This window comes from Pan troglodytes, chromosome X, assembly GCF_028858775.2.
Source record: "Pan troglodytes isolate AG18354 chromosome X, NHGRI_mPanTro3-v2.0_pri, whole genome shotgun sequence".
Lineage (NCBI taxonomy): Eukaryota > Metazoa > Chordata > Mammalia > Primates > Hominidae > Pan > Pan troglodytes.
The window spans coordinates 64,314,795-64,334,489 of record NC_072421.2 but is presented as its reverse complement, the minus strand read 5'-3'; the positions used below and the strand labels follow the sequence as shown (position 1 = coordinate 64,334,489).

Below are 19,695 nucleotides of genomic sequence, written 5' to 3'. Positions count from 1 at the left end.
TTTTATGTCCCTTCATTTCTGGGGATACTTTCACTGAATATAAATTTGCAGTTGACAGTTTTTTTATTTCAGTACTTGAAAAATGTAATACTTCCTTCTTGGCCTCCATGGCTTCTGACAGAAACCCACTGTCGTATCATTTGAATTGGTGTTTTTCTATAGGTAATGCCATTTATTCTTGGCTATTTTCAATATATTTTTTTTAGTTTTCAGAAGTTTTATTATGATGTGTATTGGTGTGCATTACTTTGGATTTTTTTCTGTTTGGGATCTGTTCATCCTCTTTAACTTGTAGGTCTTTTACCAAATTTGTGAAGTTTTCTCCCAATTTGTTTGAAAATATTTTTAGATAAACATTTAAAAAATTTTCTTTTCATAAGATTCTGACAATATGATTTTTCTATATTTTGTTATAGTCTCATAGGTTCTTGAGGCTTTGTTCATTTTATTTTGTCATTTTCTCCCTGTTGTTCATATTGCATAAATTCTGTTGTTCTGTCCTCAAGTTCACTGATTCTATCATCTGTCTCTTCTCTACTACTAAGCCCATCCAGTGAATTTTTAAAATTTCTGTCATTTTATTTTTAATAATTACCATCTGTTTATTTAAAAAAAACTTCTGTTTCTTTGATGAGATTTTCTATTTTTAAGAGAATTTTAAATTGTTTTTTAAAACATTTTTATTATGGGTGCTTTAGAATCCTTGTTCAATCATTCCAACATCTGCTTTATCTAAGAGTTGCTGTCAGTTAATTGACTTTTCTCATTCATGTTGTGATTTTCCTTATTCTTATTATCATGGGTGGTTTTTCGTTGTGTTCTGGACATTTTGTCAATTATGTCAGGAGACTCAGGGTCCTATTTAAACTTTTACTTTAGCAGGCAGTCATCTGTTTATGTTTAGCATACAGGTGTTGGCCTACGTTTGTGAGCTGCAGTTCTAAAGGCTATTTAATTTCCAGAACCTTTGTAGTGTGATTTTTGGTCTGCGGGGTTTATCTTGTGCTGCCTCAGGTATAGACGATTTCCTGGGCCAGGTCACTTGGTCCATTTAGGTCGGCATAAAGAAGTGTCTGAGTTGTAGAGTCAAAGAACATTTCCCATGCTCGACCACTTGTTATTAGTAGGATACCACTTGCCAGTATACCCCAGCCACCTGTTCCTATGTGGGGGAAAATAATCTCAGACCCACAGGACAAAGAAGCATTTGAGCTGGTTACTTATGGTGGAATCTCAAGTGCCCCCTGCAGCCTATTGTCTCTAGTTGTGTGTGGGGAATCACAGGCCCATGGGGAAGAGGCTTCTCAGGCCAACAATTTGTGCCTCAATTTTGCTTATTTGTGAAACATGGATTATAATGCACCCTTATAAGGTTTTATGATGAATAAACAAGTATATAAATTCATGAGTGTGTGGATTTTTGTCTGATTGATTCAATTATTTAGTCACAATATTCAGAATAGCATCCTCATGCATTGTAGTTGCTTCAAAAATGTTTTCTGAGTTAACCAATAAAATAAAAGGGAGTGCTAACCAATTAATCAATCAATCAATCACTCAACTTATTGGTTAACTTTCAATAAATGCTAGCTTGCTTTTGTCATTCCCTTCTCTAGCAAGTGAGTAAGTGAGGAGTCAGGCACATATCTTCTGATTCCAGTGCTATAGATAGAATAAAAACTTGCTTTCCAGAAGAACAATACCTAATGTTCATCTGTTCATTGAAAGATTACTATGTTCTAGGCATGGTGACAAGCACTACACACAACCCACACACAGAGCTATATATGTATCTGTGTGTGTGTGTGTGTGTGTGTGTATGTGTGTTTGTGTATCTGGTTAAGAGACATCCTTTATCTAAATAAGAGCTGTTTGTGTTTCTTTTTCTGTGAATATACGTTTAGTTTCTCATAAGGTGGTTGTCATTAATTTATACTAGTTCTGTGTTTTAGGAATATAAATCTTTATTCTGTGATATGGTGTACATCTTTTTACTAGTTCATTATTTGTCTTCTAATTTTGCTTATGAATCTTTTACCCTGAAACTTTTTAAAATTTTTATGTAATTATATCTATCTTTCCTTTACTGCTTCTGGATTTTGTGTTGCAGTTAGAGAAAATTTCTCCACTCCCAGATTAAAGAGGAATTTATTTATATTTTGTTTTGGTACTTTTTGGTTTTAATTTTTATCTATAAATTTCTGATCTATTTTGGTGTATAGTGTGAGGAATGTATCAAATTTTATCATTTTTCACATTGTCATTCGGTTATCCAACATAACCTATTTAAAAAGCCAGCTATTCTCCATTGCTTTGGGATATTCCTTTTGTTCATTTGGTCAGCTCATGTAATCTTAACAAATCTATAAGTTGGATAGCATTATTTCCAATTGGATTGACAAGAAAATTCAGGCCCAATGACTTGCCCAAGGTCACATCACTGGTCAGTAGTAAAAGTGGGAGTTAAAGATAGGTCTTCATTACCTTGGATCAGGGATTTTCATCACTACATTATATTTCCTAATAATTTGACCCCCAGCTCACTGTTTTAAGCAGATATGGAAGCTATCACCATTCCAGTGGTGCACATAAGGTAGCAGAGATTCCAAGAAACCCTTTAACTTTTCAAGAAACTTAGAGCATGAGTAAAATGACTACTGCCCATGTCAGATCCCATTGGTAGATGGGATCATTGTGAGTGAGGCTGCAAGGCATTGAGTAAAGCCTGAGTGGGCAAACACAGGGGCAGAATGGAAGGAGTATTTCGAGCCTGCCTGATGCTCACTTTTTCCAACTCCTGGGAAAGTATAACTTAAATGTTAGTTCAGGTAATATTAACTGCTGTAACAAATACTAAAGTTTGGTGACATAAGAGGTTAAGGGTTTATTCCTGAATGTGACTCCAATCCATGTTGGGGAGTAGGAAGATTCTTCTCAGCCATTCAGGAAGCCAGGCTTATGGGAGCTCTGTGTTTTTTAAGCAGCCTTATTAAAATACAGTTCACATACCAGTCAATTCACCCATTTAGGTTTACAATTCATGGTTTTTGGTATACTGCATTATGATTTTTAAGATTGTGGTAAAATATGTAATCTCAAATTTGCTGTATTAGACATTGTAAGTGTATAATTCAGCAGCATTAATCACATTCACAATGTTATGCAACCGTCACCCCTTTATTTCTAAGACTTTTTATTACCCCAAATACAGTCTCCGTATGCCTTAAGCAATAACTCCCAATTTCCCCCTCCCCAAAATGCCTGATAGCCTCTACTCTCTGTCTCTACAAATTTTGCTATTTTAGATATTTCATGTAAGTGGAATCTTATTTTTTCATGCAATCACCTTTACCAGAGATATTTACTCTTTGCATGGCTTTGGGTTACTCTCCATTGTCTGTTCATTTCAGCCTGAAGGACTCTCTTCTTGTAGTCAGGTCTAGTGATATCAATCAGCTGTTGTTTGTCTAGGGATGTTTTAATTATTCCTTTATTTTTGAAGAACTTTTTTCTGTATATAGAGTTCTTGGTTAAGAGTTTATTTGTTTAGGCACTTATATGTCATCTCACTGACTTTAAGTCTCTGCACTTTGTGATGAGAAATATGCTTTGAATCTTATCGAGAATACCTTTACTTGACAAGTAATTTCACTCTTGATTTTCAATATTTTCTCTTTGTTTTCAGCTATAAACATTTTGTTGATAGTGTATCTCAGCATAGGTCTCTTTATGTTTACTCTGCTTGGAGTTTCTTGAGCATCTTGGATGGGTTAATTTATGTCTTTCATCAAATTTGAGAAGTTTTAAGCCATTATTTCTTGAAACATTCATTCTCGTCCCCCATCTCCCTATTTTTTCTGTGAATCCCATAATGCATATATTGGTCACCTGCATGATGTTCCACAAGTTCCTTATGTTCTGTTTACTTTCTTCTCCTCAGACTTGATAATTTAAATTGTCCTACATTCAGGTTTGCTCATTCTTTCTTTTACCTACTCAAATTCTCTAGTGAAGTTTTCATTTCATTTATCTTACTTTTTAGCTCCAGTATTCATGTTTGGTTCCGTTTTACAATTTTTCTTAACCAATATTCTCACTTTGTTTATACATTTGTTTCCTGATTTCTTTTAGTTCTTTGTCCATGTGTGTCTTTGAGCAAATTTAAGACAGTTCTTTTAGTCTTTGTCTACTAAGTGCAATGTCTGGGCTTCCTCAAGAATAGTCTCAATTCTTTCTTTTTCTTGTTCCTTTGAATGGGACACACTTGCCTCTTTCTTTTTACACTGTGTGATTTATTTTTTTGTTGTTAAAAACTGGGCAGTTTTGTATTGTAATGAAGTAACTCTGGTAGTCAGATTTCCCCTCTTCCTGTTTTACTTTTGGTTTTGGTTTTGTTTGTTAGTTTTCTAGATTTGTGTTGTTGAAGGCTATAGTAGTCCATCTGTTGTTGTTATTATTATCATTATTGTTATTATTATTATTTTGTTTGGGACTGGGTATTGCTCTGTCACCCCAACTGGAGTGTAGTGTCATGGTTATTGCTGACTTCAGCCTCCACTTCCCGGGCTCTAGCGATCCTCCCATCTCAGCCACCTGAGTAGCTGGGACCACAGGTGCATGCCACCATTCCCAACTAATTTTTGTATTTTTGGCAACAAGGCTTTGCCATGTTGCCTAGGCTAGCACTCCATTTGTTTAGGTGTTTTTCCAAACTATTTTTGTAGAGACTATTTTTTGTCATGTATCGCCATTGAAACCTATGTTAATTTAGCTCATGTTCAGCTAATGTTTGGACAGCAATTTCATTGAATGCTAAAAGTTAAAAAATGACAACAACAACCAAAAGAAAAAAATAGTCACACATTACTCTCACATTTTTAGATTGGCTTTGTGCTTGGGAACTACTTAAACAGTTAGCCAGATGTGCACTTAGCTTAGGGATCAGCCTGACATGTAAGCTTTAGGTCTCCACTAGTATTTTCTGAGCATGTGTCTTGTATGCACACACCTTTCTAAATTCCTCCATGTGGATACTTTTGAATGTACTTATTTCTAAAGGAACCTCCCCCAGCTTTTGCTCCCAGATTCAGACAGTCTGTTTTATGTCTTAATCCATAATCATTGCCCTAGGTATTGTGGTTTGTTAGTTTGCCTTGCAGCATTTTGAAACAGTGCCCATCACTTTTCCAATCTGCATTCTCAATCGAGTGGAACATACATAAATACCTTGTATCAGTCCTTCAAATAGCCCTCAAATAGGTTAGGACAGACATACACAGTAATTTGTCAATAAGTTTTGCTTAGCTCACTCTGGAATCAGGTACAGAGGTCTCACACTAGGAATACAGGCTGAGGCTACTTTAAGACTTCCACTACTTTAGGACTGCCACTGCTCTGGGGTGAGGGATGTAGCAAGTACAAGTAAAAATAGCAGAAAACTTTCCTATTATTTTCAAGTGACCTTTTTCTTGATTTAACATTTACATGGTTGATGTAAGCCTTTGAATGTTTTCCAGAGTTCTGACAACACTGATTATGACAGTTCCTGCTTGTTTTTCTATGTTTCTGTGGGGGCATAAGAGCTTGAAGCTGCCTACTCCTCCATTTTATCTGGCTTCCTCTATCATTCTTAATATATTTATTCCAAGGTTTCCAGGGGTGTCAGCATGCACTGGAAAATGAATGTATGAAGAAAATTTAAGTATCACACAGGACATGTTTTTGAGTCAAGCCTGGGAATGGCAAACAATATTAGTATCCATATTTCATTGGCTAGAAATGATGCACATGCCCCCACTTCATTGCAGTGGGGTTAAGGAATTTTGGCTAATGGTGTTCCCAGGAGAAATAAAGAGTAGGTTAAGTGAACAACCAGCCAGCTTCTGCTACAACTAGCATACAATTAATATGCTTTCACAACTAGAATTGTTTCTTTGAGAAAGAGCTGTGACTGGTATCAGGCAGGAGCCTTGTTCCTGTTGAAGTTAGGCTGTCAGATCTAAGAATCTCTAGAGAGCATTTATTTCAATTTCCTCAGTGTTGGGACTTCTGATGCCCAGAAACTGGGGGTCAGGGGGAAGGAATATGGCCAAAGTTAGTACCAGAGCTGAGACAAGAGCCAGCTAGAGTGTTTGCCTCTCATCTATACCATTGGCATTCAAACATTTTTTACCATGACCTAGAGTAAGAAATAACTTTTTATCACAACCCAATATATACTTTCATGCATTTTATCTGTAAAACTTTTATAAAACAGTACTTATGTGGGTAGTGCTTATGACTATTTGTCAAATATTTCAGCTCCCCACATTCTGTCACATTGTAGAATTGCATTTTCTTGTACCCGTTGTAGTTATTAATGATCATGTGATGTGTATGGCCAAGGACATGTGAGTAAAGCAATATGGGTCATTTCTTGGGGAAAACTTTAAGAGCTTGTATGCAGTTCACAATGTTTCAATCATAAAAGCAGAAAAATAAAGCTTCTGTAACCTCAGGTACCCCATTGAGGATGATGTACAGCAGAGTCCTCAGGAACCCCCTGGTAGGCAAATGTGATGAGTGAGAAATAAACTTTTATTCTTTTAAGACACTGAGATTTAGGGTTTGACTTTTGCCATACTGCAGCATAGCCTATGCTGACTGATACAAATACTTAGCTTTACTTCATTCTATGTACTCTTATATTTGATACTATTATTCTATTTCATTCTATTTTATCTTTCAGTGCTGGCTGGAAGCTAGTGAATTGGTTTTATGACTTAGTAATGGGGTTGCAAGTTGCAAAATACTACCCTGTACATGTCCACTTGTCCCACAGGTGATCCCATCTCCAAGCTCCTATAAAGCAATATTAACAACTCCCATCTGTCTACAGGATTGTGGTTATGGAGAGGGTGGAGATGCCTACTGCACAGCCTGCCCTCCTCGCAGGTACAAAAGCAGCTGGGGCCACCACAGATGTCAGAGTTGCATCACCTGTGCTGTCATCAATCGTGTTCAGAAGGTCAACTGCACAGCTACCTCTAATGCTGTCTGTGGGGACTGTTTGCCCAGGTGAGCTTGCTTTATGAGACCAAGCTTGTCTGGGCTTTTCTAGCTGTTGGAGGTTTCTCCCATCCTCACCTCTCAGAACTTAGTCGAAACATTCTTCTTATAAACATAATATTCAGTTTAAGCTCCCAGAAGAGAGAAGTGGTGTCTTCCCAAGATACCTCTATAAAGTGCTTAGCACATTGTCAGTCACAGATGAGTACTTGACCGCTTTTCCATTATCACTCTCAGCTGAAGACCAAAGTTCAAGGTAAATCTCACTGTAGACTTAAAAGAAGTTATGATGTACTTGGTATCAAAGCAGTGCACCCCTCTCTTGTGGAATTAGGTCTCCTTTTGGCTACATGGTGTCATGAATGGGGGAAGAAGTAGAGTGTCTGGGTCTCTGAGTCAGAAAAAGACACAGAGGCAGATAACTCAGAATGAGGGGTGGGCACTTACTTTCAGGTTGGCAAGATTCTTAGGAGCTGCTTTCCCAGGAAGAACTGGTCCAAGTGCATTGCTTGTTTGATCACCCTGCCATTCCTAATTGCTCTGAACACAGGTTCTACCGGAAGACACGCATTGGAGGCCTGCAGGACCAAGAGTGCATCCCGTGCACGAAGCAGACCCCCACCTCGGAGGTTCAATGTGTGTACCCAGTTCTCTTCTTCCCTTTCTCCTCATCCCATTGGGTGGCAGCAAGATAGGGTAGTAAAGACTACCCATATCCCCTCATACCTTTTCATGTAGAGTAGAGTGGCAAGGGAATCAGATTAGAATTCTGGTTTTACAACATATTATCTTTGCAACTCTATGCAAATCATTCAATCTCATTGAACCTCATTTCCTACTTCTGAAAAAAGGGTGAGTCATGATAATCATTTTTCTTCATACCTTGTGTGATGGGTATCTAGGTCTAATGAGAAAAAGGATGTTAGGAAGAACTTCACAAATTATAATATTTGTAAACCTATGAGATATTATTATTATATGAAGTATATAGGAGCCCCTAGGGCTGAGGACTTGTAAGAGGCTGAATGAAGAACTAGGGTCCAATCTATGCCTATACCACTATCCATTTATCTAATCGTCTATCTTTTTTGTCTACCATCTATTTACTTACTTCCTATTTTAAAATTATTGACATATTTTTTAAATCATGAAAGCTTTCAAACATGTAGAAATATTTTTAAGTGCAGAAAAACATAAAATTAAAATGCAATCACCCAGCATCTATCCAAAGTTAATAAATCATAGCATTTTGCATATTTGCTTCAGATGTTTTAAAAGAATAAAGATTCCACAGATATAATGGAATTCTCTTCTAGATTCTCTCAGAGTCCTATTACCTCCCTACCTCCTCAGGTACAACCACTATCCTGAAATTGTATGTATTCTGTTGGTAGGCTATGCTAAAGTAACAAACAAACTGCAAAATCTCAGTGACTTTTTACAATAAAAGTTTATTTTTTTTTTACTATGCAAAGGCCTTCCTACATCATTTGACTGTGCCTTCTAGACCATATGTCTTCCAGGTCAATGACACAGGGGAAGAGATGGAGGAGACATACTGGTTCTTAACTGCCTCAGTCTGGAAGTGACACATGTTATTTCAACTCACAGTTCATTGGCCAGAAGTACTCTGATGGCCTTACTGCAAGGGTATAAGGGAAATACATGGGAGTATGTGGATAATTGGTGAGCACTATGCCTCTGCCATACTCTCCACTAATGTTTTAATACTTGCGTTCTTTTGTGATATATGTGCATATTCATAACCAATATATGCTATTGTTATGTATTGTATAATGTTTTATAGAAATGATATCAAGCTATATGTTCTGTTTCTCCAACTTTCTTTTTCCCCTCTAGATTATTTATATTGATCCATAAAGGCCTTTAAGTGCTGTATAATAATGTAAGATTTTAGGATTATATCATGATTTGTTTATCTTGTGCTCTACTGATGAATTTTTTAGCTTGTTTCCATTGATCTGGATTATATAATTAGATGTGGCACAGAAAGATCACAGGATATGTGCATCTTCGATTAATTGTACTAATTTCTACATACCAGCACTATATACAAATTATTTTGCCTTGTTCTTTATAATTTTGCCTGCTCTAGAAAGAAGTAAAACCAGCATAGCCACCCTAATTGGGGAAGGCCCTAGGGAGAAGGGTGACAGCCTGAGGAAGTCCAGGTCCAGGGTCAGGGTGACTGTTTACTGCCCACGCTAACTGACCTCCCCCATTTTTTTGTCTCACAGGTGCCTTCCAGTTGAGCTTAGTGGAGGCAGATGCACCCATAGTGCCCCCTCAGGAGGCCACACTTGTTGCACTGGTGAGCAGCCTGCTAGTGGTGTTTACCCTGGCCTTCCTGGGGCTCTTCTTCCTCTACTGCAAGCAGTTCTTCAACAGACATTGCCAGCGTGGTAAGGGTGGCTGTTTCATGTTTCACATGAATCAGGAACAAGGCTCTTATTGGCAGAAGAGAGGGATGTTCTGGGGTTGAGAGACAATGGGCCTTTTCTACCATGCTTGAAAACCCCATGAATAGTCTTCTGTTGGCCTGGGGAACTATCTGGGGCTGCAATAGAAAGTATGGGACTTAAGAGATTACTGAAGCCAACCCTGAGAGTTTAGAAGACCTGGTTCATTATGTTTCAGGGGTTTTTAAAGGAATGTGGCACGGTGGGAAACCCCTCAGGAAAGGAATCGGGAGACCTAGGTTCTATATCTACCTCTAAATCACCATGTAACCTTAGACAAGTCATCTAGCCTCTTCGGACCTCTTTCTTCCTAATCTTTAAGATAAGAGATAGGATTGGATTTGTTGATTTCTGGGTTCTTTTCCAATTCTTTATATCTATACTAGTAGGTATAAATTCTAGAGCATGCCATGAATTGAGGAAGGCTTGGCTATATCTGAGATACGACTGTAATAAAAGTGGTTGAGGTCTAAGGCCACTGCTATCAGTATAATAACTTCACAAATGGGGATAACTGAAAGCCCTATGTCCAGAGTAGTTGGCAAACCTAGACTTTCTCCCTCAGATAATACTGATGTCCAAGAGGTCTAGCCCAGTCCATATCAGACAGCCATGCAAAATTCCAGATGGAAAATCATATTTAAAGTCACAGTAACATTGTGATCTCTATTAAGCACAACTTCAGCTACTAGACAAGAATGTGGGACAGAAAAGCCAGCTCACTGAGGACAAAGATGGGGGAGGTGGGAATGTGGCTGATCAGGACCAGGCAAAGAGTTAGAACTCCAGCCAAGAGTACCAAGGTTCAGTACTTGGTACTGCCATTAAGGGAACTGAGAGTTAGGCAGGGACACTGAAACAGGAACTCAGATCAGAGAAATGAAGTTGATTTATAAGGGGGAAGATAAAGCTTACTAGATAAAAGAGTGCTCAGGACTCCTTTTCAGCCCACTGGATACTGTGTGCAAAGCTGCAGTATTTGTGTGGGAAGATCCTGCTAATGTAAATTTGCCTTGGGTCAGTTTGGCTCTGGGGCCTAGCAGATGATCTTGAAAAGCCCAAGAGGTATGTTTGGTTGTGCCCTGGCTTAATTGGAGATGAATATAGCATTTCATGGGCTGCAGGATACACGGGGAACACTGTTGTTCCTTTATGATTTTTCTCAAAGTCTACTTCTTGCTAGCTCCTGGGACACTGTGACTCAAGGTAGACCTTCCTGTCTCTGACTTTGGAGGCCAGTGTCCCAGATAAGAGTTGTTGCTTAGGCCCTGGGTGCATGGACATGAAACATGAGCAATGAAGCATTTGGACTCCAGGGTCCAGAAGATGAAAATGAGAAAATATCAGAGAGTTGCCTCAGAAGAAGAGAGATGGGTAACCCTTTTCTGCTCTCCTTCTATCCTGAAGATAATAATGTGGTAACCTGCTTGGAATATGAGGGCAGGCAGTTTCCTCACTGTTTTTATAAGGGGTAGGAAGGCTAGACATTTTCTTACTTTGGAAAACTGTTTTTCAGGAGACACTGACTTACACACATACTGGGGTGAGATGTATGTGCGAATTAGATCCAGTGTAAGGTTGCAAGAGAGAAAAGTGCAACTGTGGCAAACTACAGAGCACATCCCTTATCTAAAGGGGAATCCCACTACTTGGATCCAGCTGTTTGTAACCATATGGAAATATTTAATGTTGCAAGATCTTCTACATTTTCAAGAGAATTCAGAAATCTGGATTTTTTTTAATGAAGTTGTGTTAACCATAGTCAATGAATTTGAATAAAGAGCAAAATCACAACCAAAGCAAAGAGGACAAACACAAATCCCATAGGTTCTCAGTTTGTGATCTGATGTTGAACCAGATCCATGCATAAAGGGGGTATTACTTTTCTATCATGGCCATAACAAATTGCCACCCATTTAGTAGCTTATTATCACACAGTTTCCATAGCTCAGAAGTTCAGCAGGCTCAATTTTGTCTCTGCTTAGAGTGTCACAATGCCAAAATTAAGATATTGGCAGGGCTGTGTTTCTTTCTGGAGTCTCTGGGAGAGAATCTGCTTGATCATGCACAAAAGTGGCAGAATTCAGGTCTATGCAGTTAAAGGACTTAGGTCCCATTTCCTTGCTGGCTGTAAGCTGAAGGTCATTCCTAGCCTCTAGGACCACTTACATTCTTTGGCTCATGGCCCCCTTCTATTTTCAAAACTAGCAATGATGAGTTGAGTTCTTCTCATGGCACATCTCTCTGATACTCTCTGTCTCCTCTGCCTTCCTCTTCTGCTTTTAGGGACACAGGATTACATTGGACCCATAGAGTAATCCAGGATTCTCTCCTTATTTTGAAATCCATAACTTTAATTCCATCTGCAGAGTCTAGTTTGCCATGTAACTTAATGTACATAGACATAAGACCAGGCCATGAAGATTATGGCAAGGGAGATGGTATCAAAATCCTGTTTCCCACAAAGGTTTCTTTTTCTCTAGAGAAATTGATTATTTTCCCTGATCCAGTACCAGGTAGCCTCAATCCGATACCCGAATGTAAGTATGTTTCTCAACTGTGTCACCTCAGCCTGGTGCTAGGTGCTCTAGACCCCAGGGAGAGGAAGGAAAGAATCAGCTCCCAGACCTTTACCTGTCTTGTACTCAGTACCCAGTGCCCAGCTGAGAAGAGCCCCTGCTTTTGGGTAACCCAGTGGCTTTCTGCTTCGAGTTGCAGGAGGTTTGCTGCAGTTTGAGGCTGATAAAACAGCAAAGGAGGAATCTCTCTTCCCCGTGCCACCCAGCAAGGAGACCAGTGCTGAGTCCCAAGTGAGTGAGAGCATCTTTCAGACCCAGCCACTTAACCCTATCCTCGAGGACGACTGCAGCTCGACTAGTGGCTTCCCCACACAGGAGTCCTTTACCATGGCCTCCTGCGCCTCAGAGAGCCACTCCCACTGGGTCCACAGCCCCATCGAATGCACAGAGCTGGACCTGCAAAAGTTTTCCAGCTCTGCCTCCTATACTGGAGCTGAGACCTTGGGGGGAAACACAGTCGAAAGCACTGGAGACAGGCTGGAGCTCAATGTGCCCTTTGAAGTTCCCAGCCCTTAACTTTAATGAGGTGAGCTGGAAAGGTGGATCAGAAAAAAACAAAAAAAGCAAAACAGAAATTGAGGACTAACCTCAAGGAATTCTCTTTTGGAATAGTATTGTTCACTAGGAGTGGAGGAACAGCAGCAAGCTAGGAACACTTTGGGTGGAGGGGCAACAGTGGTGATGCTAAACTTTTAAGCCAGACAGATATCACACTTCTGGGTCTACAATTGTCAGGGAACTGGCAAGGTTGTCATGATACCAGTCTCTCCATTCTGGTCTTTCGTAAGCTCTCTCAGGGCCCCACTATCTAATGGTCATATTCAGGTATCTCCCTTTATGTGTGCAAGCAGCATAGCACAGTAGAAAAAGATATACAAGCCTTGTCATCTGGAAACCCTACATTTCAAATCAACCTTCATTCCCTAATAACTATACAAACCTTGTGTGTATGTCACTTCATTTTACATTTTACAGAGGCAGGAACTGAGACACAGAGAGGGAAAGTTAGTTTCTCAAAGTCACAGGGCAAATTAGTGGGCTAGAACTGGGCAAGAACCCAGGTTTGGGGGCTACATTTTAGAGTTGGTCCAACTCCACCATTGCAACCATTTGATAGCCAATGTTACTTTCTCAAAGCTTATGTAGCATGAGGTAGGAGAGTAGGTAGATTCCCAGTTTTCAACTAACCAAATATCTTGCAGTGCCCACTTCTGTATTTCTTCAGTTAATACATTTTCAGTTCTCCCAATGACTTCCCTGCTCCCTGCATCCAACCTAAGAAAACGTGAACAAATGTATATTTGAAAGTCATAACTGATATCAAATTTGAAAGTTATAACTGATGTCAAATCAATCAACTTAGGTACCTTCAAGGTTATCTAGTCCAGTTCTTCTTCCAAGGTTTGGGTCCATTTTATAATATCCCCACTAAGAGTTTGTGTAGTCCTTGCTCACATAGTTTAGGTGGCAGAGGGCTGACTACTTCTCAATGTATATTACAGTATACACAATTGTGACTGGTGGGTTTGAGCTCAATGTAAGAAAGAGCTTTCCTTATAGTACCCGCCTATCCATCCTGGCTCTGTTCCTCGTGCCAGACAGACCTCATCAGTTTCCTCTGCTTTAAGATAGCCCTGCAGAGACTTGAAGACAACACCACCTCTCTGGAGAATACCACTTTAGGTTCTTCTAAAGTATGTGGAGCTTAGAACTAAACCTATCTTCAGGATAAATGGTTTCACCAATGTAGAATAGGGTAGAATTGTCATATCCCTATCTAGGTAATGTCTTTCTGCTATTACATCCTCAACCATTGGCTTAACCTATGATATTTGGAGGGGTAGAGAAAGAAGGGTGCTAGTGAGATTTCCCCACATGTTTCTAACTTGGTTTGCTCTCTCCTTAGGTCTCTTGGGCTCCTGGCAGCCTTGCCCAGTTGTTCTCTCTGGACTCTGTTCCTATACCACAACAGCAGCAGGGGCCTGAAATGTGATGTCCACAAGAGCTAATACCCTACAGATGGGGCATATCCTATCCCATCCCACCAGAGGATTGATTCTCCATTTCACCAGGACTGATCTGGAGCATTTCTTGCTTCCCTGTTGTAGTCTGGGGAGCCAGATTCCACATTCATGGGACTACCAGACATGTTCCTAGCTCAACTTGATTATAGAGAAGAGGAGAGAGGACAGTGAATGGGGTAGGGTTTTCATGTCTGCATTTTTGGTCAGGTAAGCCTCTCAAAATTGTGTTGGCACATCTACCTAGCACTTTAGGGACAAAATCAAACCCTTCTCCCCTTTTAGCTCCTCCACACTGCCTCCCTCCTCAACACACACACACATACACACACATATACATAGACACACAAACACACACACACACATTAATATCTATCTTGGGGGAGGCCTTGTGCCATAATTCCCAAGTTCATGTCTCAGACTGCTGCATTGCAGCATGAGGCAGGGCAAACACTTTCCCTCTAGATCCCTGGGGCCTCACCCTGTATTTGAGGTTCTCACCACCCTCAGCAGGGAGAAGGGCTGAAGTTCGCCATTTTGGAACCTTACAGAACATTTCTGAGCCAAAGTAATCTTCCTTCTGGGGCCTGAGTTCCCCAAACTACCCCACAGCAGTCCCTCAAAGACAGCCCTCAATCCATGTAGGGACATCTGAGTATGCCTCTTTCTATTGAAATGTCAATTCAATCCCAGCTCTCTCACCACCGTTCCCCTTTGATTCTTTCTCAATTGTCTTTTTGCCTTTAGCTCCCACCTATACATCTCATGCTCAGAGAAAAACAAGTTCCTTGGAGGTTGTATTCTTTATTCTCCAAGAATCTGTCTGAAACTTGTACAGCTAGTTCCTGTCCCACAACTATTAAGTGGTTTATTAAGTACATTAGGCAGAATGTGCACTTCATCACCAGGTTCTAGCTCTGGCAAAGGAGTGCTGTCTACAGCAAGATTTTTGCTTTTAGAATTTTATTAAATACATCTTTTGGGTTCATCCGTCTACAAACACTGATTAAGGGCCCCTGGGGCAACCAATTGATCAGATTACTCAAAGGACTTGGGAAAAAGCAAAAAGGTCCCATTGTACTGGACTGAGGATTAGAAGCAATTGAAATACAAGCCTGTACCAAGCAAGCAGCCTGGCCCCACACAGGTATTAGCAAATATGTGGTAACCAAGGTTTTAGGCCTTGGCCTTTAGATTTCCTGTTTTTGTTTTGTTTTGTTTTTGTTTTTGTTTTTCTGCAACATGTTATTCTTATCTCACTGGCTTTCACTGATCATGTTTAGACCTTCTGGTAGAAGAAATAATATCCAGACAGGGGATGATTTGGCTTCAGCAGGCTGCAGGTGTTCAAAGGTTGCCATGTGGCTGGCAGTGGTTCAAGCCCACATTTGACACTGCTGCTCTAGAGGAAAGATAATGATGGTAACACAGTAATAATAATAATAATAACAAAAATATGATAAAGTGAAAGAGTAAGACTTCTTCAGTGTGCTTGCTCATGGCATGAATGCTATGTGGACAGCCCAAGCCATACCCAGAATCACCTTAATTCCAACTTTTTGAGGTTCAGCAATTGGAGGTGGCAATTGGCTTTGCATTTTAAAGTATTTCGGGTAAAGGTGAAGTGAAGGATGTTCGTCCTTATAATTTCTGTTTGGCCATGGCAAATATCATAGTTGAGTATTTGCTTCAGGAGAGTTCTTTTTACAGTTTTACTTTACAATGCTGAGGCATATTTCTTTGAGCACTGTGCTTTTATGTGTCTTTCTACAAAGGGGTTATTGGTCAGTGGAAGAACAAAGTACACTTGATAAAAACATTTTCAACATACATTGAGCCTAAACAGCAGTTAAGTTGTCTCTAAATGAACTAGCAAAAAAAAAAATGTAGTTTTTGTTTGTAAGGAAGGGGAGGTATTTCCTGAGAATGAATTTTTTTTTTTTTGGATTACTGTTTTTCTCTCCATATACCTTGACTTGGATTTTGACAGGAGGGAGTCTGGGAAAATAATTTTTTCCTCCAAGATTCTCAGATCCAGGTTAGGAAAGGATTCAGCACTACAGCATACCCCTCTACAACATACAGCCCTGTCACATTGAGATCATAATCCCTCCTGTCCCACTCCTCTCTACCAACCCCACCCTACTAGCTAGGTCTTCAGTGTTTTACATTGAATATTGGTACATTTTAATTATTTTTTTCTCATAAATGGGTTATTTATAGAGATTTTGTTAACTCTTGAGCCATATGCATGTGTAGGTACTGGCAGGGCTATGTTTGTTTATGATGCTCTGCAAACATTTCATATTGGCCAATAAACAGAAATATATCCAAAAACCTTGTTTATTCCTCTACTTTCTGAGAACCTGGTGAATCATTTTGCTCATGTGTCTTTTCTCAGTGAGCACAGCAAGAAAATGTGTTTCTGATCATTGGACATGGCATCAGTAGTGATGGGATTCACTGACTTGTCACACAGGAGATCTGGGTTATAGTTCAAGCTCTCTTTCTTTTTCTAAAATTGTTTATGCCATTTATATTCTCCTCTGAGATAAGGATCTACTAGAAACTGTTGTGTTCTAAACTAATACTTATCAAACAGGGTTCCATGGTCCTAAGGGAACCGTGCACTGCACATCTTCTGAGGTCTGCAAAATCTTTAGGAATTTCAGTGTGTGTGTGTGTTTTCATTTTGATCGTAATGTCTTAAAATACAAGCATATTCTAGCTAGACCTGTTAAGAGTACTGCCTTGCCATTTCAAGGTCTGTATTTGTGTTGATAATCTTACCAGGTTAAAGAGACCACCTAAAGAGAAACTATTTAATTTTGAATGCTATACTTTACTATAATTTAATTTAAGAGATAGGAAAATCAAGTTTCCTTCCATCTTTAATATTCTATAATCTTGACAACAATACATGTTGGCAAGGATGTGGAGAAATGAGAAGCCTCATATATTGCTGGTAGAATTATAAAATGGTATAGCCTCTTTTCAAAACAGTCTGGCAGTTTCTCTAAAAGCTAAAGCTTGAGTATGATCCAGTAATATCACTCCTAGATATATACTCAATATAATTAAAAACATATGTACACACAATACTTGTATACAAATATAGAAACATTATTTATAATATCTGAAAAGTGGAAACAACCCAAATGTCCATCAACTGATGAATAGATAAAAAGTTGTGTTATATACATATAATAGAATACTATTCAGTAATAAAAAATATTGAACTTCTGACACATAATACATTGTAGATGAACCTTAAATCATGTCAAGTAAAATAAGTCAGATACAAGAGACCACATATTGTATGATTCCATCTATATAAAATGTCCATAAAAAGTATGCTAATCAAGACAGAATGTAGATTAATGGTTGCCTTGGAATGGGCATGAGAAAAACAATTAAATGTTAATAGGCATGATGGATCTTATTTAAAGGATAAAGATGTTCTAAGATTTAGTTATGCTGATGTCTGCCCCACTCAATAAAGTTAATAAAAATCATTGACTTGTATACATGAAATTATGAATGAATTTTATAATATGTAGAATATTCCTCAATAAAGCTGTTTTAAAAATATTCTATGATTACTGATCTCTGATCTCTGAGTAGACTGCTATTGGTTTACTAATTTACTTTCTTAAAAATGTTCATTACTAGGGCTGATTCCATAACCAATCTCTCTCTCTCTCTCTCACACACGCACACACACACACACACTCACAACTTAATTGCTCAGTTCAGAGCAAAAGATAGAGACAGAACTTGAGTCCTTTTCCGTTCTCTTCTTTTTAGTCTCTCTAGACCCTATGTAGCCTAGAGAAAAGAGGGAGAGAAAGCATCTAGGCAGAACTTAGAGGAGGACGATTTAGGAGGTATCACTCATACCAAAGGAGAAAGGACGGAGGAAACCACTAAGGCTTAGGGGTGTGCATAGGAAAAGATATATTGGGAAATAACTATCACAGGCTGTAGAAGGGCTTATTGAGGGAACCACTACAGAATGGGGGAGAAGTGACTGGAATTACCAGGAGGTAAGAGGCCAGGACTTGTGTATTTTTCATGCCTCTATTTGAGAAAAGGCATTTTTTAAATCCTAACTGGGCCTTGCATTCTCACTTGATAAAATTATGAATGGTGGTACAGTGGGGGAAACAGAATCCTCTGATTTATGGATGATGATAAAGGCATAGGAAGGATTAGCATTTAGGCAACACTTTGTTTTGGAGTTGATTTCAGTGTGTGCCTGTGTCAGTCAAAGGGCAGTGAGCCCCCACTGTATACCCCAGAAGGACATGGGGAACCAGATCTCTGTGAATAGATGGATCAAAGCAGCAAACAAGTCATCAAACTGTCAGACAAGATTCTTAGGTGATTGTTAATAACCTTTTCATTAGAGACTAAAATCACTTGCATATTTCTGGGCTGGTATGATGCTACTGCATTTTATGCTCACAGTGTGATTGGCAAGTTTCTATGTACCCAGCAGTTAGGCTTTTAAGTCCTCAGAAATTGTGTACACATGAGTGTTAGGGGTTCACCTGCTGCCTGTCCAGATAAAATGGATCCCCACTGAGGGCAGCTGTTCAGTCACATGGCTATCTTCTACAAAGCCTTTCTTCCTTGTGGTTTCTAGTGAGAGCAAATTACCTTCCTTAAGACCTCCTTTCTAAGGAGTAGTGCAGTGAAATAGAAGGTGGATGAAAAACTAATATTTAATGATTATTGCTGGTGTGCTTTTTTACTTCCATACTTTGTCTTATTTAATACTCATGATATTCCTAGGTGGTAGGTATCCTTTACAATCTTTATTTAACAAAAGAAGAAACTAAAGTTCACAAAGGTTTAATAATTTTTCTGTGAATATACAGCAGCAAGTGATATGCTGAATTTCAGCACAAGACTGTGACTCTGAGGCCCAGCACTGTCCACTACACCACAGATGCCTCCTTAAGACAGGCCTCAAAAAAGAGGATGTTTATCCCCTTGAGTCCGCCATAGTGTTCGGCTTGGAAAACTACATCAGACAGTCTCCCTAGGAGTTTCCAAAATCACATACTAGTGTCAAAATATCATCAGTTATTATAAAATCAGTTATTATAAAATCAGTTATATAAAATCAGTTATTGCACTTATAAAAATGCAAAATGCTTAAGAAAGTCTCAGCAATAGAATCAAACAAGTAGAAAAACGAAATTCAGAGCTCCAAGACAAGGTCTTTGAATTAACCCAATCCAACAAAGACAAAAAATATATAAGAAAATATGAACAAAGCCTCTAAGAAGTCTGGGATTATGTGAAATGACTAAATCTAAGAATAATTGGCATTTCTGAGGAAGAAGAGAAATCTAAAAGTTTGAAAAGCTTATTTGGAGGAATAATTGAGGAAAACTTCCCCAGCCTTGCTAGAGACCTAGACATCCAAATACAAGAAGCACAAATAACACCTGGGAAATTCATCACCAAAAGATCATCAACTAGACACACTGTCATCAGGTAATCTAAAGTTAAGAAGAAGGTAAGAATCTTAAGAGCTGTGAGACAAAAACACCAGGT

The 19,695-nt window shown here is 39.0% G+C and overlaps 1 protein-coding gene across 12 annotated transcripts in view; it reads left to right on the top strand.

Annotated features, from left to right (window-relative positions):
* The window catches only part of EDA2R (ectodysplasin A2 receptor), a 43,237-nt gene extending 26,773 nt beyond the window's left edge, over positions 1-16,464 (top strand). For 2 of the 12 annotated variants that reach the window (XM_016944110.4, XM_063804744.1), the window contains exons 3-7: positions 6,878-7,056; positions 7,598-7,683; positions 9,306-9,379; positions 12,246-12,337; positions 14,013-16,464. In XM_016944110.4, coding sequence (XP_016799599.1) covers positions 6,878-7,056; positions 7,598-7,683; positions 9,306-9,379; positions 12,246-12,337; positions 14,013-14,115 — 534 coding nt within the window. In that variant the 3' untranslated portion in view covers positions 14,116-16,464. Of the gene's footprint in view, positions 1-6,877; positions 7,057-7,597; positions 7,684-9,305; positions 9,471-12,239; positions 12,633-14,012 lie in introns of all 12 variants that reach the window. The other 10 variants (XM_063804742.1, XM_063804743.1, XM_054676281.2 and 7 more) reach the window with 5 other exon arrangements.
* The last annotated feature ends 3,231 nt before the right edge of the window (positions 16,465-19,695 follow it).